Raw genomic sequence first — 22,814 nt, forward strand, 5'->3', positions numbered from 1 at the left:
TTCAGACTTTTAAGTTTCACTTCTTGACCTACTGTAAATTATTTTGTTCACATATCAGTCAAACAGTGCTGCTGAACTGGAAATTCCTTCTAAACAAATCACGTCTGAAGCACATATTCCAAACTGAGCTGCGAGCTCCAGCCGCTGGAAACCACCCATGTGTCTAGAAGCATGATGGCCTAGAACACAGAAGCTATCAGTCAAAAATATCTGCTATGACGTAGGAGCCACATTCTGTGTTCTGGGGGTCAGTACATCTGCAGACTAAAATAAACTGTTCTTATGATAATGTAAACCCCTATCATATTTCAGTAGCTTGACAACATAATGAAAAGAGTACTTTTCTTTGAAATGCTAACCTTGATGTTTTACGCAGCTAAACACGCTCTACCATACTTGTTTTACTAACACAGTGGGTTGAGAATGTGCATTTCACATCACAGAAAGTTAAGCCCAGATTCCTGCATGATTTCTACTTAATCGATTTTAATGTGATGGAATTATTTTCTTTTTTTTCTAGTTGTTCAGATCTGCCAAGTCCCATATGTATTTGTTTTTATTACAATCATTAACAATGTTTTAGTTTTGGAAATATTAAATGCGCAATGTGATGACAGCTCCCCCAGGATAATATCCACAACAGCAGGATCAAATTATCCAACTTCAAATTATCGAAGGGATTAAAACGCTTGCAGCTTTTGTGCATAGGCGTAAATACTACAATTTTGAACAGTGCTTGTTTTGAGCAGATGGGTGCAGCTTTTTTTGGGATGTTAGTTGAGATATATTCTGTGATTTCCCAAAACATACACAAAACTAATAACAGCCTTTCTTTTTCTTTAAACCGTTTATTCAAACGTGGACATCGGTGTGGAAGAGAAGAGAGGAACAACTTACTGAAAGACTTACAGCACATGGAATGTGCAAGAGACAAAACAAAGGGAACTGAATATACATAATATGGGAACAAACTTATAATTTAAGGAAATTACTGATTGTCTACATGAAAGGACAGATGTACTATGAAAGTGAAAAGCTAAGCAGAGGGTGTGTGCCAGGACAAGTGCAGTCATTTCACTATTATACTAAATGAAAACACTTACGATGAGGTAAAAGCCGTATGAAACAACAACCTGGTTTCTTCCATGGCCTGGGATAATATGAAAGGGCATGGTCAGGCTTTTATCCCTGGCTCATAAAATTTAACACGAGCAGGCTTGAAACAGTGATCACAGGAATATGGGAAGAATAAATCATTTGGAGTATTTGCTATGATCTCATTAGGGATGGGTTTGTGAATACACCCTGAATACAGTATGCAAATCCAAGAGGTACAGATCCTTACTCTTTTGTGGCTGGTTAGAACACTGACTTCCCTCCCAGTCTGGGAATTTTCAGGAAAGGTATACAGCCATGGTAGGAGGTGGTTTACAGGTTCTTTCAAAGGATAAATCTGGCTCTTTTTAAGCTCAACAGCCCCTCTAGTGGTTTTTATTGGTAATACGTTATATATATGTATAAACTATATATATATATATATACACAGTAAAAATAGATGGGTTATTTTTTTAACCCAATAGATGGGTTACACATATTGGGTCACTGTGTTGGGTTATTTTCTAAAACGTTGGGTTATTTTTTTTAAACATCGTTGGGTTGTTTTTAATAATAACCCAGCGTTGGGTTTAATTGGTTCCCGCGGCGACAGTTCAAATTTTAACGGTCGACAGTGTCTGACCACAGAAGAAGCTGCTGCTGCATCAGTGTGAGGTAAGTAATAGGGTTTAAATAACTCTTATAACATTATACTTATACGAAGAACGTGAAATGCACTTCAAAATTGAACTTTTGTTGTTGTATGTTTGTTTTTTTTTAACGAAGATGTAGTTTCCTTTAGTCAGTGTATTGTAACGTTACTGCAGAGAATGAGCTCCATTGTAAACGAATAACGTCACGTTAACTTAGCTGTCCCAGTTAGGTTGCTAGCAGTAATAAATTAAATAAACATTAGCAGAAAGTTGTAAAACTGTTTAGAGATGTATTACAGTAACCTAAAGTTAATAATGTATGGTGGAATGTATACAGGACTACTTATATTACTGAAATCACCGTCTACCATTACTACAGGTTTAGTATTATTTTACAGCTGATGAAGGGTTCTAGACATACGGTTTCTGACTACAGTTTGTTTGGTCGCATTAATGGTTATCACATTTAACTTTATATGGGAAATGGCTAATGTTAAATGAGACATTGTTGATTTAAACCGCGCCGCACGAACCTTTCAACTTCGGTCCAGTATGTAACCTTAGCTCAGCGGCAGCTCAGAGAGATGCGCTCAAATTCAGTTAATTCTCTGTTTAGAAAAGTCTACAAATAATCACATTTCCCAAAAGCAAGACGTGATGGGAGAAACGAAGCTTTTCAAAGTTTCGAATCAATTAAACGAATCGCTTAATTCGCAAAATGATTCACTGCTTCCAATCGTTCGTGACACAACGGCGACGCCTGCTGGTCAAAACAAGGCAAGCGTCAGTTGTTTGGAAAGCGAGCACTAATTGGAATAACACTAAATGTGTTTTTATGGTTTATTTATATTGAATATTGTTATGCATATATTAGATTCGCCTCTAATTACAGCCATTTCTATTATAAAGCTATGACAGATTTGCATGTTTTTTTAAATGTGTACTAAATGTGTTTATACTTATTTTTAGACATTGGGTTCTTCAGTGAAGGAAAAATTACAACAGTGGAATCTCATACATTAAACATCCACATGCCAATTAACTGAAATATTTCAAGGTAAGTAAACTATTTATATTAGTGATCCATATACATTACCAGTCAAAAGTTTTTGGACAGCAAGATTTTTAATGTTTTTAAAGAATTCCCTTCTGTCTAAGCCTGCATTTATTTCATCCAAAATACAGCATTTAAAATAACCGCTTTCTATTTGAATATATTTAAAATGTAATTGTCCAGTCTTTTCAAAGCTTTTAAAATAGAAAGCAGTTATTTAAAATAGTAAAAATATTTCACAATATTACTGCTTTTACTGTATTTTGGATCAAATAAATACAGGCTTAGTGAGTAGAAAAGAATTCTTTAAATAACTTTAAAAATCTTACTGTTCAAAAACTTCTGATTAGTAGTGTAGGTTTTCCAACAATTATGAAAAAATGTTTCTAGTTTATCTGTAAAATGTTTCTTCTTCTGCTTCATCTTATCACAGAGGAAGGAGTCAATGAAGGAAGTTTTATGCGACCGGATGACACCAGCATTGCTGCACTAACTCCAAGAGAAGAAGTTTTTAGCATTTTCAACGGTGAAACAGTGGAACAGAAGACCTTACTACAAGCAGTGGATCTGTGTTTCAGACATTTCTACATTTATGACATCTACTACCCAAAGCTCCTCTGCACCCATTTGCAGCACACAGTCTTTAATATTCCAGGAGTTCTTTCAACACATTACCTCTTCCTTAGAAACTTTGTATTTATTGATCCGTAAAAACTTTTTATGTTGCTGATTATCAGCAAGTCCAGCAGCCAGCAGATTTACTTTGTTTTATTATTATTATTATTATTATTATTACTTGTGTTTATGATTTTTTATTTTTGTTTTATTGATAAAAGTTTGTATGTTATGTTTGTTTTATTTGTGCACATTTGTGTATGTGTTGATATAAATAAATATGAATTGATACACATTTATGACCCTGGACAACAAAACCGGTCATAAGTATCATGGGTACATTTGTAGAAATAGCCAAAATTGCATTGTATGGGTCAAAATTATCAAATTTTCTTTCATGCCAAAAATCATTAGAATATTAAGTAAAGATCATGTTCCATGGAGATATTTTGTAAATCTCCTACCATAAGTATATTGAAACTGAATTTATTATTAGTAATATGTGTTGCTAATAACTTCACTTGGACAACTTTAAAGGCAATTTTCTCAATATTTAGATTTTTTTGCACCCTCAGATTCCAGATTTTCAAATAGTTGTTCTATCCTATCAAACCACATATTAATAGAAAGCTTATTTATTGAGCTTTCAGATGATGTTTATATTTAAATACAAAAAAACTTGACCCTTATGACAGGTTTTGTGGACCAGAATCAGATAAATAAACATTAGTTTTGAATAGTTGGTTTTGAATTCAGTGTACATCTTGAAAATATGTCAGTTGTGTGTGCATATTTGTGTTTTGAATGTATTATATTTTCACATTCTTGTACACTTATTTTGTAAACATTTGCAGTATGACTGTTTTACATTTAAAAATATATTTGTAAAAAAAAATATTTGCATATTTAAATAAAATATTTATTTGAAAACAAAGTAGTGTTATAGTGTATTTTTATAAAATAAATAAATAAATAAATAAAAACTGATATAAATGAATCTAAATAATTAACTCAACTGTTGGGTTACTTTTAACCCAACTGGATTTTAACCCAATTCATTGGGTTAAAATAACCCATAGATGGGAAGGTGCTATACCAACCCATAGTTGGGTTACTAGTTGGGTTATTTTTAACCCAACATTTTTTAGTGAGTATATACATGCTGTATATACACACACACAAACACTGTCAGAAAGTAATGCATCTGTGTGCTGTTTAAAAATGCAGTGAGTAGAAAAACTTACTGTTCAAAAACTTTTGACTGCTAGCGTTTGTACTTGGTAAAATACTGTGTACATTAAAAAATAATGGGAACTTTAAAGTAGGACAAAGTAACCAATATTCTTTCATATAAAAGCTGTGGTTTAACAGAGGGTCATGATTTCAAAAGGCCTACCACATTATGAAAAACTGGATGGCATAATAGCATAAAACTTTGTTTGATTATTTGTCACATTTTCTTTTCATATATACGATTAATGTGTCTCTCGTAAACCTTTCCTGGCACAGATTGTGTTTGTTCTTGCACTTTTGTGTCCTAAGTCTTTGTGAGGTACAAGTTCTTTTATGAACTCTAACAGTCAGGATGTATTTACTAACCTAGCGCTAGTCTTAGCCACAAACAGAAAATAACAATTATATAAAGGAATACAGAATAACAGCCAAAAAAAGTGAATACATCAAGGAGACTTCAATGAGAGGTAACGGTACAAAATGTCCTAATGATATTTGGCATAAAAGAAAAATCAATCATTTTGACCCATCTTGCTACAAATATACCCGTTTACTTATGACTGGTTTTGCTGTCCAGGGTCACAAATTATTCACTTGCACTTGCATTTAAAGGTGCTCTCAGTATTTTTAATGTATTTATTTATTTTTTAGATATTTTAACTGCACTGTGTCATATGGCCATACCATTTTCAGTTACTGATGTCATCGTAGAAATTCTTCAAATACACATACACATACATTTTAATAGTACTATTAATGTCTTTTTGTGTATAACTTTGTAATGAGGAAAAAACAACTGAGTACAACTTTAAGCGGCTCACAGTAAAACTGCCTTGAGTTTTATTTTTATTAAATTACCACAGAAAAAAAAAATATTTTCTTTAAAAAAAATTTAATTAACCCTCTACGGTACGCAATATGATATCAATGAGGAAAAAATTATTTGTGATGTTTTTCCAGCTTAAAGTTGGACACTATAACAATATCAATAAACATTTTTGTATTTTTTTTATTTATTTAATTTTTATAAGTTTGTTGCCTCAAGGCAACATTGTACCACAATGGACAAAATTAAACATTTGATATTTTCATGCAGAAAAAAATTAATCAATTTATTTAAATCACCAGTTTCTTTAATCAAAAATTTGAAGGAATAGACTTATCACACTTTTGATGTTTTGCACATCTCATATTTAACAAAAAGTAAGATTTCATACCTGCATGTTGCTTTCAGGCAACACTGTACCATCGTGGATCAGAAGTATAACCAAACTATCATATCTGTTATCATACCAAAACATTATAATTAGTGTTGTTTCAAAGTAAAAAAAATAAAATTATCATAACCTTATGCTAATATATAACTTTTCCTTACAAGCATGCACATACGCACACAAGCACATGCATGTAAAATCTCCTTCCTCACTAATGACTCCTCACTGCTTGTGAAAGCTGAGGAAGCACTTCCTCTCAACAGAATATGTGCAGATATTGTATATGAATTACAATTTTTATAAATGCATTACAATATCATGCAAAAATTCAAATACATTTAGATAATTCTAACTTTTTTCTTACAAATATCATATACATGTATGCTATGCTATATGCCTGGTATGGCCATATGTGATTCCATTACGGTACAATGTTGCCTTGAGGCAACATGCAGTTTTTTGTAATTTCCTATGATATATTTGATGATATATTGGCAATTATATGAATGAAAATTGATGAAAACTGCACCTTTCTCTGGACAAAATATGGAGTCACATGTGCACATGTCCTGAAAGAGGGAGCAAAATAGACCCCTATGGGTCATGTGACCACTTTTTTGCAATTTCATTTGTTAGTATTTGACTTCTTCTTTACTAAGATAGCATTGATTCATTAAATGGGTGGCTCATTTTATTTAAACAAACAAAAAGAGGCTGTGTTGCCTGGAGGCAACACGGTACCATAGAGGGTTAATAAAATATTGAGCTTAATAATATGTTTGTCATGCTAAATTACTAATTACTTTTCCAACTGCAATAAAAACCTGTGAACACAGGACTTTTCAGCTGTATTTTATACTTGTTGACAACATCACAAAGAATTTCTGTAGATAATTTATGCATGACAGCTGGACTTGCAATCTATCCTGCATAGCTTGTAAAATAATGATAATAATTATTATTATTACTTACATTTTATTATAAATATATTAAACTATTTTATAACAATAATATATTTAATATTAATTTAATATTTATTTAACATAAAGTGTTAATTTTTTGGTTTTACTATTTAGTACATCAGATAATAACAATTACTGAAATAATCTTGCATTGTTTTCTGTATCACTGGCCCGCAGTGAAGCTGCTTTTGTGTTTATTGACTTTCCTCAGTGATATTTCTGGATTTTTATTACTTACTTGACATCATTTTCTCTCTGTAACACTGGCTTTTAAAATTTAATTTCCATGAGTTTACCAGTGAAATAAGTTGGATATTTGTTTGAAATTTTTGAAGTAGATTCGCAATGTGGTACCAGAGCGTGTGACGAAAGACGGCTGTAAGATCTTATTTGTGCGTTAAAATGCCAGTCATTTTTACGGTCCTCTGATTGGTTGAAACGAAGCACCACCTACTTAAATAATCCAATAACTTCCGCTGACGATTTTTGAATGCGGAGCGGTTAATGTTGGTTTACGACTCATAAGGGCGAAGTGGCAGAAAAATAGTAGTCTCAATTTTGAGATTTAAAAACGTTCGCAAAAACTGTAATTAACAAACTATTACCTGAGATGGATCCTGCCTTGTCGAAACTTCTTATCGGGCTCGCTGTCAATATAAGTCGTAGTGATGGTAAGATGCTTGTTTGCTAGCTGCTAATCTTTTACAGACACGAACTGCATCATTAAATCAGTCGATGTTAAAAATCAATTCAAAATATGGCAAATTAAACTTAATACGTACAAATACAACATTTGATTGCTGGCAATGGGACGTTTCTAAAGTTTGAAAATTGCAGGAAAAGACAAACACTCTGATTAAATCATATATTTATGTGTATCTAAGTTTAAAAATATGTATGTAATACAAAAACAACCTGTCATTTCTTCTTGTGATCCCTTGTCTTGTAGGATTGCTAGTTAATAACTGAAACATGCACAATCTAGTTGGCAGGGATTGTTTTAAAGGGATAATTCACCAAAATAAAGATAAATTATGTGATTTACACTTATGTACTTTTCATGTTGTTCCCATATGATTTAGTTTCTTTTGTTAAACAAAAAGAGATATTATACTGAATGACATGCACAATTCACTGTATGGAAAAAACATGCAATAAAAGTGAATGGCCTCACCACTGAAAAAGACAGTAATGAATTGTCTCAAAGTTCAATCAAGAGAATGCTGTTGTTTATGCCACTGTTTCCCGTCAATGCAGGAAGAATACACAGCGCCACTGTGAAAACTGTCAATGTCACTAAATCCACAGTGAATGTGGAATGGGCTGAGAAAGGCATAACAAAAGGAAAAGAGGTTGGTACTTAATTTGTTGTAACATAAGACAGTTTTTTTCCACTGCAAAGAGCAGTCATTAAAATGCTGGCCACAGATTTTGTTGGCATTTGAACTTGTACAGCTCTAGGATGTTATGCTTAACTGGATTAATACACCGATTTTTCCACTAGGTTGACATGGATGAACTTAAACAGCTCAATTCTGATCTTATGCAACACCTTCAACCATGCCGTCAAGAGGAGCCTGAGTCCACTCCTGCGCCTATTGCTGCACCTGTGTCAAAAACGTCAAAAGTAAGTCCTGTATTTCTTTTCTAATATTCTTATTTGTTCAAAATGCACATTTGTTTTTTTTTAAATTTGATTTGAGTATTGACTCACTGCACTGTCGTTTTGCAAAGGATTAAATTGGATCCATTTGTTCAGACAGTGTTGTCAATATCTGGTATGTGTGTCTTAGTTGCCATGGTATTGCTATAGGTGTCAGCACAATGTCTAGACACCTTCTACAAAAACTGAGAAAAGCTGTCATTGTGGAAAAAGAAGACTAGTGGTGCTCAATGCCAAAGGCATATGAGAAAACATAAGCATTAGTTTATTTTACATACAGTTGAGGTTAAAATTTTACACCCTCCTTTTAGAATCACGAAAAATCATAATTATTTTACCGAAATAAAAAGAATCATAGATAATGCATGTTATTTTTTTATTTTGTATTGACTTGAATAAGATATTTCACATAAAAGATGTTTACATATAGTTGAATGTATAAAAATGACCCAGTTCAATGAATGATCCACAGATGTTTTTTTTGTCTTTTTCCTTCTGTCTAGTGATAGTTGTTCATGAGTCCCTTGTTTGTCCTGAACAGTTAAACTGCCTGCTGTTCTTCAGAAAAAATCCTTCAGGTCCCACAAATTATTTGGTTTTCCAGCATTTTTGTGTATTTGAACCCTTTCCAACAATGACTGAATGATTTTGAGATCTGTCTTTTCACACTGAGGACAACTGAGAGACTCATGTGCAACTATGACAGAAGGTTCAAACGCTCACTGATGCTCCAGAAGGAAAAATGATGCATTGATAGCTGGGGGTGAAGACTTTTGAGCAGAATGGAGATGTATACATTTTTTTTCTTTTTTTTATTTTGCATAAGGATATTTTTTTCATGTAGTACTGCTTTTCAGAGGCTACAGAAGATAGTTACATGTTTCCCAGAAGACAAAATAAGTTAAATTTACCTTAATCTTTCTCCCCCGGCTCTTAATGTATGTTGTTTCTTTCCTAGTTGTTCATAATGCTCTTTGTTTGTTTCAGAATGTCAGAGCATCAGAGCTTCCTTTAAGGTCATCAAGAATACCTACTACTACAGAACGTAAGTTATATTTGTTGCACCGATTCATAGTTGGTCTACTGACTTGCACCAGCGTAAACTTATGGTGTGTCTCCCATTTGAAGCTGCTCCTCTGGATTGTTCATCTGAAGAGTCAGGTTTGCATGAAGTGCATGCTTTCTTCATGTTCTCCAATCGCACTCATGGTTGAATTATAACACTCATCATTAGACTTTATCAGGGTGTCTCTTCCTACTTCTGTCCACATGATCTTTTCTTCAAATGATTTGCTTATAAAAATCAAAAATAGTCTTTAAATGACTCTTTCTGTCAATCCAGAAAGGTGTCATATGGCAGGGATAGTCATTAATTCTAGCAGGGATTAAAGCAATGTGGATGATGGTTTCTGACGTTTGGTTTTTATGTAGCAGTAATCATCACTTTCAAAGTTTCTTTCTATACACTGTCTGCACATTGTCAGATGCTATAAGGGTGAGGATACTGTTGTCCAATTATATGGCTGATTGAAATGCAGTCATGACACATTTTTGGAGATTCTGGTGTTGTCTTTAGGATCACCTTTGGATTTAGTGGCAGTGTTGACCATAAAAAGCTCTTTATTCTACTAAATTTTGAATTATAATGCATGAATAATAAAAAAACTGCATTGCAGATAGTTCACATAACATAATTTTTTCCCCATTCAGCTTCTAGACGGATGACCACACGTCAGACGTGCTTGTTCCGACAGCCTGCCCCTCCACCTGTGGTCTCTGCAATGGCTGCAGAGGAAGTTCTCTCTCAGCATCTTCCCTCATCTACAATCCCTAAACCTTCAGGTCTGTCTTTACATCAGCATGATATTAAAATTTCCTGATCATTTACTCACCCCCATGTCATCCAAGATGTTCATGTCTTTCTTTCTTCAGTCAATAAAGAATTATGGTTTTTGAGGAAAGCATTTCCTCTTATCTAGTGAAACGATCTGTAATTTTTTTGGAAAATATTTTTTTTTTATACTTTTAAGCACAAAAGCTTGTGTAGCACAGGCTCTGGGATGCGTGTTCACGACGCTACGTACTATTGAATTACCTCAAATAGTCATGCCGAACTACAGACCCAGTGTTTACAAAGCGAATGCACAAAGACTAAGAAAGTGCAAGTAAGGCTGCAAACGCTGTTTACAAACAAAAAGGTACAATGATGTCCTCCTCTAAAGTTGTAGGAGAAAATAAGATGGAGTTTTTTTGCCATACTCAGTACACAGACGATGAACTTGCACGTGATTCGTAGTAGTGATGGGAAGTTTGGATCATTTTACCGACTCGGACCTTTGAGTCTCGTTCAGCAAAGTGAACAAATCTTTTTTTTGAGTCATTTCGTTCATTTTAGCAAAATATAATTAAAATGTTACGTGTTACTTCCCTAACACATCTACTGCTTACACAAACATTGATCACACTACAAACAAGACAAAACTATAATGCTATAAGAAACAGAAAACATTAATTGTTTACCTGGGTCTTTAGTCTATGATTAGCTCACCTCATCTCTTATCTGACAATTTTTCGGGTTTGAGTTGTTCTGTCATCACGTGACGGCCCCATAAGATGAACGAGTGACTCGAAAAACCCAAAGACTCGAAACAGGTGAACTAATTCCAGTACAGAACCTAATAGGATGTTGCGCATGCGTGGCTGAAAGAATCGCTCCCCGAGACGACTCGTTCTTCCCGAGTCACATTAAAGATTCGTTCAAGATGAAAGAATCATTCAAGAACGACCTATTACTAATTCGTAGCATCGTGGACGTGCATCCCAGCTTGTGCTACATGAACTTTTGTGCTTAAAAAGTATACAAATTTTTATTTTTAGTAAAAAAATGGCAGATCGTTTCACTAGATTAGACCCTTCTTCCTTAGCTGGGATCGTTTAGAGCCCTTTGAAGCTGCGTTTAAACTGCGTTTTGGAAGTTCAAAATCGGGGCACCAATGAAGTCATTATACGGAGAAAAATCCTGAAATGCTGGAGTTCTTCTTTAAGATATGCAATGTAGTATCAAGTTGCTTTGCTTCAGAATTAACTGATATTGATCGGTAAACTGTTTGAGGTGAAAGGACTGTCACAGTCATGAAGCTCACTTGTGCTGTCAGCTGTGAGACAGCAGAAAATCATTTGTCAAAACATCTTTCGTATTTCATTAAGTTGCTATCTGGATTGGTAGGCTACCAGAGGAGACTTGTTTCGAAGCCAGCATCTCCTCTGCTACCGACCGCTGAGGCTATATGTGAGAGTGAGGCATCCAAATGTGCCCCCATGGGTCCACCAAGTATGTAATGTTTTGGGTTTGTCATGCATGCTTTCACTTTATTGATGTGGTATTTGGCAACATCTACAACACTTGATTTAACTGTTCTTATTCAGGCCATCGCATGTCGCAGGTCTCAGAAATAAACAAGATGGCAAACAAACGGTTGTCGCTAGCAAAAAATCCTGAAGCACAGAAGAGAGGAAAGGTACCTTATATGATTGTTATTGTTTAGTTACTGAACCATTCACAGTATGCGTTTTTAAAAGTTTTGGATGCAGGTTTTTTTTTTGCGGAGATAATATTTTTTTGAAAAAACTTCAAAACCTGCTTTCAGTAGTAAGCATTTTCAAGCCCCCAAAACATTGTCATGTAAATACAACTAAAACACATAAAGTTTCCTATTTTTAGTTGAAAATGGTGTTATGTAAACGCCCCGTCAGACGTGCATTTTTTATTTTTTTTTTATTTTTTTTTCCCCCTCTGCATTGGATTTAAATTAACAAAAAAAAAAAAATTCTGTTATTTTTGAATGTAACATTTGATAATTTTACATTATTCATTTGTTTTATTTATTACTATAATGTTTATTACTTTTTTAAATTATTATTATACACTCTTCTGTTTGGTCACATTTGTTCTTGTAGTCTTTAAGTGGAAATTTGCAAAAATGTATTTGTTTTTCTTCATCCAATTTTTTGCTATTTTGTTCTTAGTTTGGCGATACAAGTCGACCTAATAAGCAGTTTTACCAGATGATTGAGGAATATAGAGAGACCCTGGAGAAAGTACCCATGTCCTTGTCTGATCCTGTGAGTAAATGAGCATAATATTAATATCATCATATATTAATTTCTTATTTTAACACAAGGTGTATCTCTTAGGTCAAACCTCACCGAATATGTGTCTGCGTTCGTAAACGTCCGCTGAATAAAAAAGGTAGGTTGCTGATACGACCTCTCTTAAAGGAATTGAATTGCTCCTTTGTGAGTTTCTCATGCATTCACATTTATTTGTGTTTAGAGTTGGCAAAGAAAGAGATTGATGTGGTCACAATCCCTGGTAATGGAGCCCTGCTGTTGCATGAGCCCAAGCAGAAAGTGGATCTGACCAAGTACCTGGAGAATCAGACCTTCCATTTTGATTACTCGTTCGATGAAGACGCCACTAATGACTTGGTTTACAGGTAGCTGCATATTTAGAGTGTCTGTTTGATATTTATTATTATATTAATTACCATGCGTGTACATGACAAGTGTAGTTTACTCAAGGATCAGTTCACGAACTAATCAGTGTTGTTTCAAACCTGTATGATTTTCTTTTGAGAAACAGGAACCATGTAATTTGCATGAAATACAGCAACCTTTACCAGTTAAAATGTTTTTTTTTTTTCGTTTTCCACATTTATTTTGTCATAAACATGCCAGTTTATTCAATAATAATGATTAATATAGAATAAATGAATTAAACTTTTAGGTTCACTGCTAAACCTCTGGTTAAGACCATTTTCGAAGGTGGTATGGCGACGTGCTTTGCATATGGCCAAACAGGCAGTGGAAAGACCCACGTAAGTTGTTTTGTTTTGTGCTTCCATAACAAAATTCCAAAACACTTTTTCCATGTTGTTCATCTGAGGAATTATTTACAGACTATGGGTGGAGACTTTTCTGGAAAAAGCCAAAACAGCTCTAAAGGGATTTACGCCTTGGCAGGTGATTGTAACTCTCAAATTTACTTTACATAGTGGCCTGTTACATTTATCCACGTTCACTCATCTATTAATCTCTCTGCATACCACACAGCACAGGATGTATTTACCCTCTTAAGGCAAAAGCGATATGCCGACATGGACCTTTGCCCATATGTCACCTTCTTTGAGATCTACAACGGAAAGGTTTGCGCATATTGTATTACATCTTTTCAAAACAATTCTGTGATGTCAAATGGATGGCTGAGTCTGTCATTGAAGTGCAAATAAACCTCAAATTTCCAAATGCTTAGTGTACTCTATATGCTCAATTAAACAAGTGTGGTATTAGTATTTGGTTTTATCCTGATCTGATTTCTGATTGCGAGCATAAAGTACTTGTTTAGGCACGATGGTGAAATGTTTGTGTGCTGCAGGTGTTCGACTTGCTGAATAAGAAAGCAAAGCTGCGTGTTTTGGAGGATGAGAAGCAGCAGGTCAATGTTGTTGGCCTGCAGGAAGTGCCCGTGTCATCTGTTGATGATGTCATCAAGATGATTGAAAGAGGAAGTGCATGCAGGTAATTATTAATTAATCATTTTTAAGTGAACACTTTAAATGTCTTTTTTTTTTTTTTTTTAATTTAATTTCTTAAATTATCGTTTATGCTACAGCTCTGTTATTTTAGTATTATTTTTAAAGGAGAAGTCCACTTCCAGAACAACAATTTACAAATAATTTACTCACCCCCTTGTCATTCAAGATGTTCATGTCTTTCTTTCTTCAGTCGTACAGAAATTGTTTTAAATGCAGCTTCAAACGATCCCAAATGCTGTTGTAAACTATCCCAGCCAAGGAAGAATGGTCTTATCTAGCGTAACGATCGTTTTATTTTAGTAAAAATAATACAATTTATATACTTTTAAATGCCAAACGCTCATCTTGTCTTACTCTGTCTGGACTGTTTTTATTTTTTTTATTTTTTTTATTTTATTTTATTTTTTTTTCCCGGTTCATGACAGTTAGGATATGTCGAAAAACTCCCATCTCAACTTCAAAATTGTCCTATATCGCTGTTTTACCTTTTTATTAAGGGTGTTTGATCTTTTTTGCATGTTCACTCTGCAAAGCGTGGGTCAGAACTTCTGCAGCGATGTAGGATGATTTAAAATGATTTTTGAAGTTGAGGGAGAAAATACAGTTTTTCGACATACCCTAACTGTCTTGAGCCAGAGTACACAGAGTTCAAGCACTGCAAGGCAAGATCTTTCTTCAAGGCCCTTCTTCCTTGGCTGGGATAGTTTACAACTGCATTTGGGTTTGTTTGAAGCCGCATTTAAACTGCCTTTTTGAAGTTCAGAATCAGGGCACCGTAGCAGTCCGTATGGAGAAAAATACTGAAATATTTTCCTGAAGAAAAAAAAAAAAAATTGTTACGACTGAATAAAGAAAGACATGAACATTGTGGATGACAAGGGGGCGAGTACATTATTTGTAAATTGTTGTTCTGGAAGTGGACTTCTCCTTTAAGCTTTAGTAGTATTTTGTAATGTTTTTAATTCTTTTTAAATAAATCATTAGTTTTATTTAGTCATTTAGTTTCAGTAACATTAATGTGCTTTTGTCTTTTTTTTTTTTTTTTTTTTTTTTTTTTTTTAATTATTATTTCTGTATAGCTTTAATTATTTTACCTTTAGTTCATTTTAGTCATTTCCACTACTCTTCCTTTTTTATCTAATTTATATTTATTTTATTGGTAACACTTTACAATAAGGTTCATTAGTTAACATCATTTAAGGATGAACAACACTTCTTAATCATTTATTAATCATAGTTAATGTTAATTTCAACATTTGCTAATGCATTATTAAGATGATCAAGTTGTTTGTTAACATTAGTTAATGCACTGAACTAACATGAACAACAAACAGCTATTTTTAACTAACATTAACAGAGATTAATAAGTAGTGTAATGAGTGTTCATTGTTTGTTCATGTTAGTTAATACTTTAATTAATGACATAAAATGACACCTTATTGTAAAATGTTACCATTTCATTTACCAAAAACGATAACAACTGTCTCTCACCTTATAACAGAACATCTGGCCAAACGTTTGCTAATGCCAGCTCATCGCGTTCTCATGCGGTTTTGCAAGTGATTCTAAGGCGGCGGAATTTCCTCCATGGGAAGTTCTCTCTGGTGGACCTTGCTGGAAATGAGCGTGGCACTGATGTCAGCAACAACGATCGGCACACCATAGTCGAGACTGCGGAGATCAACCGCAGCCTGCTGGCTTTGAAGGTGCTTTGTCTACTTTCTAGTGTCTACTGCACTAAATAGGTCATCTCCATATTGTTTCTTTCAAATACACATTATTATTTGATCAAATTACATTATTTAAATTAAATAGTTTGCCCAAAAATTGTGTCAGTTACTCACCCTCATGTCGTTCCAAACCTGTAAGACATTCGTGCATCTTTGGAACACAAATTAAGATTTTTTTTTTTCTGACCCTGCATAGACAACAATGCAACTGACATGTTCAAGGCCCAGAACGGTAGTAAAGACATCATGATAATCCATGTGACATCAGTGGTTCAACCATAATGTTGAATAAAGTTAGTTTTTGTTTTCTTTGTGCACAGAAAGTATTTTCGTAGCTTCATAAAATTAAGGTTGAACCACTGATATCACATTGACTGTTTTACTGATGTCCTTACTGTGTTCCTGGGCCTTGAACCTTGTAGTACCATTGTTGTCTTTGTGGGGGGGGTTTTTTGTGGTGGCAGAAAGAAAAAAATGGTAACAAGTGGAAGGAAATGGATAAAATCCATGGAACAAGAGCAATAATTCACACATGCAGTTCATATTGTATTAACCCTAAAGTTACAGCATGAAATTACTTAAACCTATAACATTTTACCTATTTTATCTCTCAATTATTATTTTTTTATTTTATTTTATTTTTTTTTCCATCCCAAATGTTTATATCTTGTATTTTGTACTTTATAACCCAGTTTAACTCAACAATAGTAAGTTTGTCAATTTTGAGCAAAAAAGAAAGCCAGAAGTGTGGGGACACAAACTCATGATTCAGAGCCAAGAGATAATGAGTTGATATTTCTTATCAGAATTGTGAGAAAGTCAAAATTTTGTAAATTCAAATTTACCTCTTTTTAGTTCTTTTATTCCATGGTTTCATAGACTGCTACTTAAAATTTATTTTCGGCCACCAGACAAAAAAACGTCATCACTGTTTGCAAACGCTGCATTGGTCTATACAGCTGATAATTATAGCTTTTTTTTGCAAACAAAAATTACTCAGCAGTTTTACAGCAATAAGTTGTTCATGTCTTATCTGACTCCTCAGGAATGTATCCGGTCTCTGGGTCAGAACAGCGAGCACATCCCGTTCAGGATGAGCAAACTGACCCAGGTGCTTCGGGACTCCTTCATTGGAGAAAACTCTAGGACCTGTATGGTAAGAGTAAACTAGGTTGATTTATTAATTATCGTGTGTGTGTGTTTCAATAACCCTTTTTTAGGCCTTGCATGTAATACTATTTATTGTAAAATTAATGCCCTTCTGCATTTTGCCTGTTTCAGATCGCAATGATCTCGCCGGGTATGAGCTCTTGTGAATACACTCTGAATACACTACGTTATGCAAACAGGTGCTTTTTAGCTTCTTGATTTGAACTAATGCTTCTCTGATTGACTGAGAAGGCCCTCTGGTGGTGCAATTTAGGTATTACAATAATTTGTGGGTGTTTTGGACAGGGTAAAAGAACTGAATGGTATGTCAAAGGGAGCTTCAGTGGAGAATGGTACAAAACTAGATCTTTCTGAGGATGGAGACTCCTCAGAGGAGGTGAGTGAATCAGGCAGTAAATATAAAATTCAAGTGACAGGGTGTTCATCTGCAACTCCTAAATAGAGCATTCATTTGAATGCCAAATTACTGAATTAGACTTGTTTTCAACTATATAACTTTATTTCTGAATTTGTAGCCATCTGTTGTAATGTAATAGTTTCTATTGTGTTTATTAATGAACCTAATTTAAAGCTGCAGTCTGTAACTTTTAGCGCTCTAGTGGTTAATAAACAGAACTGCGTGCGTCTTGCAAGAACATTGTAGCTGGAGCTATTTTTCTCTGTTTATGTCTATGACTAATCACGCAGGTACTGGGCTACTCTGCAGCGGTTCCTACCAGAAAAAGTATGAAATAGTCAAAATATAAAAACTTATAAGTGTACCATAGTAATTCAGGATGAGCCAAAAACACGCTTTGCAAAATAGATTCATGATATGCTACTCACTTATTGTATACATTTTGTAAATTATGAACACAAAGTTATGGACTGCAGCTTTAAATAACAAATTTAGTACAAAAAGAATTGGTACAAAACCTGTAAAATATACAACTTTTTCAGGAGTCTGTTCTCCCAGCGTTTGAGGCTATATCCCAAGTGTCTGAGATGGAGGAGAAATTTTATGAAGAACTGAAGGTTTGTAGCTTTCTGGCTTTCCTGAGGTTTCTTGTGTAAATGCACCTGCTCTGAGTGGGCGGCTTTGTTTTAAACCTCACTATCACTCAAAAAGTTACAAAACTCCCCATAGCGGTCAAGCTACAAAATGCCTTTTGTTATTTGTTTACCCCTGAATGCATTTCTTCTGACATGCTTTTTTTTTTTTTTTTTTTTTTTTTTAAACTGAGACCTTGGTTGAGTCATAGGACAAGTGGGTTTTGCATTGATCTTTTTCTTATTCCTTTTCCAGGGGTGCATGGAGGTTGCTGGATCTATGGAACATCCCTCATTTGATATTGTGGCAAATTTACCAGAGATTGACGCAGTCATGAGGAAACTGCAAGGTATTCAGTTGTAATCCAGACAACAGCATACACAACTATTCAAAAGTTAGGGTTTTTAAATGTATTCGAAAGATATTTCTCATGCTCATACTATTGTGTAATATTGTGTAATATCCAGGGTTTTAAAGTACAAGGTGCTTAAAGTACTTGAATTTAACTTTTTGAAATGTAACGCCTGGAAAACCCTTATTTAGACATATTCCTGAAGAGGTACTTGAAAAGTGCTTTAAATTATTGAAAGACAATGTATCTATGAAATGTTTAATTTTGTCAATGCGCACATCTATTCACGCAATTCAAAAAACATTATACCTTTTTTGCTTATTTCAGTTAACTATCGAGCTAAGCAAGTAGTAGTACTAACAGTGTCGTGTAAACATGGTTGAAGATGTTTATTTCAAGTGATTTCAAGTGATCTGTGCTCAGAGTCCTGATCTTTGTAGCATGGATCGCAAATCATTTGGTTCAGACCAGGACTTTAGTGCAAGTTCACGAATCATTTGTTTCATATCGGGATTTCAAAGTGGTTTTGCAAATCTTTTTTTTTTTTTTTTTTTTGTCTTAAATAGTAGAAAACAAAGCATTAAGGCAGTACAATTATGAAAACAAAACACAAAAAGAAAATTAACTGTGGTTTTTACTATAGTAAAAGTGTAGTATACTTTGTAATACTTTAGTAGTAATACTTTGCATGTGCTTCACTTTTTGCCATTTTTATTAGATTTTTATCCATTTCTCTTTTTTAGAATTTTAAATAGACGTCATAAGTGAGATCTCTGAATCTGATTAAAGTCCTTGAAAAAAAAAAAAAATGGAAAAAGTAGTGCTTGAAAATAGATACATTTTATTTTTTATTTTTTCCATTTCTTTCATTTTAAAGGCTATTGTTAACTTGAGTCTGTTTTTATTACTACAAAAAAAGAAAATAATTATAATTATCATACATTCATACATTCTTGCTGAATAAATGTTTTTTAATGGCTTTTAAATGGTAATATATATTATTTTATTTAGGGAAAGTGAATTTGCTATGAATGTTCCCAGAGCATCTTGCATCTTGCTAACACACATTTACCTCAGTATTACCACTCCGTCCTCCCTCCCTCACACCTCTCAGTTTATGTAATAACTTGGTTTAGTTTCAGCACACGTTGAAGTGACACAAATTGTGTGGATTGAGAGGGTGTTGAGAAAAAGCCTGCCATTTCCTGCTGGGTATTGAAATTGTTTTTCTTCTCCTTGTTGTAGAGTCTTACCAGGCTTTGAGATCAGCTATTGAAGCAGAACAGAGGGTCAGGATGTCACCAAACTAATCTAAGATGAGATTCAGCTGCGAACAACTGCAAAAAAGCCTCATACAAAAGCTAATGCAATTTCAATTTGTTCTTTTAATAATCTTATCTGCTATCTGCCTAGAGATATATCAATTGTTTGTTTTTTTTGTGTGTGTTTTAATTGTTTTTGTGTACTGAATAAAGGCTCCCTCATCTTGGATCTTTTGTAAATCACATTTCGAATGCTGCGTTGTGGTTATTCAAGGCCGCCTTTCATGAATCATCAGCTGTTTGTGCTTCATTTACATGCATTTGGATGTTTACTCCTTTCACATCTCCGCCATGTAACTGCTTTTTTTTTTTTTTATCATGATGACGCCAAAAGGAGAGGTGGTTTGAGCGCCGCTTCATACCACCCACCCTTCCCACCACCCCCCTAGCCTTGACCTCCAAGCCGCCACTATATACAAGCCACAACCAATGTATACATTTGCCCTGCAAGCACAAGCTGACACATGACAAATCAAAGGCCTAATAAACAGCTCACACTGAACAGTTTACCTCAAAGGATGAAAATAAACAAAATCGGCCTGCGAGTGGGTGGCCCCACATCTCTGTGTGAGGCCTAAAAGCTCAACTGCTTCCTCTGAGCTCTTTGGGTGGCATTTCCCACCCCCCTCCAGCTTTCCCCCCCCCCTACTCTGTAAATGCATATAGCTGTGCTACGTATATTGCACTAAAATGGGGAATATGTATCTTGTTCTAGCACTACATTTGATGGACGCATACTGCTGTACTCGTTTTACGAAAATTAAATTGTTTAATGCTGTCTAGCCTTTTAACGTGTCGTTAAACGTGTTTCAACAAAATAATTGTTCGGAATGTATATTTTAACATGTCAGTCATGTGGTGAGCTGGTAACATTTTCTATTCAATAAATGTTTTGTTCAAACCTTTCTAGTCTGATTTAAAATTACACTCGCACGATTAGGGACTGGGAGGTTCACCTCAAACAAACCTTAATTAACTTCCTGAGACCTCGAGAGTTGATTCTAATTGAATCCTTTGGTGGTTTTGAGAGGCTGAAATCATTTTGATTCAGTGTTGCGTCGTGGTTTTGTTCTGTTCTTGTGATGAAACTACCCAGCTTCGCTTCTGAAGCAACACTCTCAGAATAGCTAAAAAGGACTGTTGTCTTGTTACAGACATGGTTTCGTCAGTTCAGTTATCCACCGTGCATTTTAAAGAAGACGAGAGAGCTGAAGGAGCTTTTACTGGGATTTTCGATTTGGAAATGTGTTACATGCGAGCAGAGTCTTGTATCTGTTGGCCCTGAGTCTGTTTGACTCTGCTCTCTGGATTCCAGCTGTCCACATGAATATTTTCTCAGTGTGGAGAAAATTGGCAGTGGCCGATGCTCAGTTCCCATCACCTCCACAGACTAAATAAACAGACAAACCACCCAGCGAGCCCATCGGAGGAGCATGCAGAACAACCTCTGTTTTTCTTTTCCTTCTGACCCCTTTCTTTCTTCTCTGTCATTCTGTGGCTCTGGATTGTCTGTGAATGGATCTGGATAGGGAAAGTGTCCGTCAACGCCAGACCTGTGGCAAGCCTGCCTAAATGGTGTTATGGTCTTTGGAGAAGAGCCTTTTTACAAACACATGCCACACATTACTCCATTTTTTTATTTGCTGTCTTTTTCATTGTATATCAGTCTCTTTGAATATAATTTAAAAGTACATTTGTGAAAGAACGATGGATTGCAACGTTATTTTTCACTTTCCCTCAAGTTAGTTCTTAACTTTTTCAAATAACAAAACATTACAACCATATACATATTCATGCCGTGGGAGCAAGGGAAGGAAAGAAGGGAAATAAAACAAACAAACAGAAAATACAGTAAGAACATAAGTGAACCGTTTTAAAGCTTTACTATTAGCACTAGTTTGAATAGCATAAATGATATAATTTTCGATTTTTCATACAAAAAAAAGGTTCTTTTAAGTTAGCTATTTATTCCAAAACCTCTGCAGCCTGAATCTTAGTCATTTGAGTTCTTTGTGAGTTGTTCAGTCAAATTTAAAAGCCAATCAATCGGTTAATTACAAAGAACCGGTTCCAAAAATGATTCATTCACGAATCCGGTTCCCGATCCCTGGTGAAAAAAACAGCATATGCTGGTAGCTATGTTTTGATGCTGGGATGCTGGTTAGGTATGTTTTGGTGCTGGTTTAAGCTGGTCTTTTGCTGGTTTAAACTGGTCCTTAGCTGGTTTATGCTGGTCATGTTGCTGGTCAAGGACCAACATAAACCAGCAAAGGACCAGCTTAAACCAGCACCAAAACATACCTAACCAGCATCCCAGCATCAAAACATAGCTACCAGCATATGCTGTTTTTTTCACCAGGGATTTCAGTTCACTCGATCCAATCACAGTAGTTCTTCAGCTACCAATGACTTAAAATAAAAAATAGAGAATAGTGACTATTATTTGGGGATGTATTAATCGGTTCCCCACACAAATCTATCATTTAGCATATAGCGCACGAGTACACACTTCTTTTCTGGTGTGTTTTCTTTTTTCTTTTTTTTTTCATCTTATGCTTTATGTCCACCATAAATTGTACATGAAAAAACTGATGAAATAATTCTTTAATGTTGAACAGGAAAATTCTAAGCAGACTATCCACCTTATTCTTCAACGCGAAGTAAGCCTATGGACGAGACTTCCGGTTCATTAGCCGCTATGAAAATAAGGAGAAGAATAACAACATGCAGTAACGGTTAAAATGTATGCGCTACAAACCAGTTTGTTCATAATTAAGATATGGTGAATTAAGATATATTGAATAATATGGTAAGACACACTAATTTCCAATATCAAGCAGCAAAACGAGCTGTTTTGTGCGGTTTAAAAAAAAAAAAACAGGTGACTGCGGATGAGACCGGAAGCCAGATCTATAAATTTTGCAAATGGCCGAGCCCGCTCTTACAGGAAAAATAAGATGGATAGACTGTTTTAATTGTGTTTTTGTTGTTGTTGTTAATTCTTTGCAGCTCATGCCACGTTGCTACCATAAATTGTATAGAATCGACCTAGAAATAATTATTTAATGTTGAACAGGACAATGAAGAGCAGGCTGGTTTGTAACGACATGAGGGTAAGTAATGTCAT

At 34.7% G+C, this 22,814-nt stretch overlaps 1 protein-coding gene and 1 long non-coding RNA gene across 3 annotated transcripts; both read left to right on the plus strand.

Annotated features, from left to right (window-relative positions):
• Positions 1–1,540: 1,540 nt before the first annotated feature.
• On the plus strand, positions 1,541–3,982 carry LOC127174141 (uncharacterized). Its single transcript, XR_007828842.1, has 2 exons — positions 1,541–2,805; positions 3,236–3,982. It is a non-coding gene; the product is annotated as an uncharacterized LOC127174141 (long non-coding RNA).
• A 3,328-nt stretch (positions 3,983–7,310) lies between these two features.
• On the plus strand, positions 7,311–20,539 carry kif2c (kinesin family member 2C). Of its 2 annotated transcripts, XM_051123931.1 has the most exons (22): positions 7,311–7,497; positions 8,084–8,178; positions 8,331–8,453; positions 9,477–9,534; positions 9,618–9,650; positions 10,200–10,331; positions 11,716–11,820; positions 11,916–12,007; positions 12,516–12,611; positions 12,684–12,738; positions 12,823–12,985; positions 13,276–13,366; positions 13,448–13,511; positions 13,602–13,693; positions 13,924–14,066; positions 15,585–15,789; positions 16,859–16,969; positions 17,095–17,162; positions 17,269–17,359; positions 17,923–17,997; positions 18,269–18,362; positions 19,611–20,538. In XM_051123931.1, the coding sequence occupies exons 1-22, from the start codon at positions 7,437–7,439 to the stop codon at positions 19,673–19,675; spliced, it is 2,112 nt and encodes a 703-aa protein (XP_050979888.1). In that variant the 5' UTR covers positions 7,311–7,436; the 3' UTR covers positions 19,676–20,538. The 2 variants fall into 2 exon arrangements, with proteins under 2 accessions (XP_050979888.1, XP_050979896.1); XM_051123939.1 differs by lacking the exon at positions 9,618–9,650 and having other exon boundaries at positions 19,611–20,539.
• Positions 20,540–22,814: the final 2,275 nt, after the last annotated feature.

Source organism: Labeo rohita, chromosome 2 (assembly GCF_022985175.1).
Source record: "Labeo rohita strain BAU-BD-2019 chromosome 2, IGBB_LRoh.1.0, whole genome shotgun sequence".
In the NCBI taxonomy this organism is placed as follows: domain Eukaryota; kingdom Metazoa; phylum Chordata; class Actinopteri; order Cypriniformes; family Cyprinidae; genus Labeo; species Labeo rohita.

What these genes read in the sequence shown, in the direction of transcription:
- kif2c (XM_051123931.1), top strand. Translation starts at nt 7,437, where the DNA reads ATGGATCCTGCCTTGTCGAAACTTCTTATCGGGCTCGCTGTCAATATA. An exon ending in TGCCCCCATGGGTCCACCAA is followed by an intron (nt 11,821 to 11,915) that starts GTATGTAATGTT and finishes GTTCTTATTCAG; the next exon opens with GCCATCGCATGTCGCAGGTC. An exon ending in GAAAGAGGAAGTGCATGCAG is followed by an intron (nt 14,067 to 15,584) that starts GTAATTATTAAT and finishes ACCTTATAACAG; the next exon opens with AACATCTGGCCAAACGTTTG.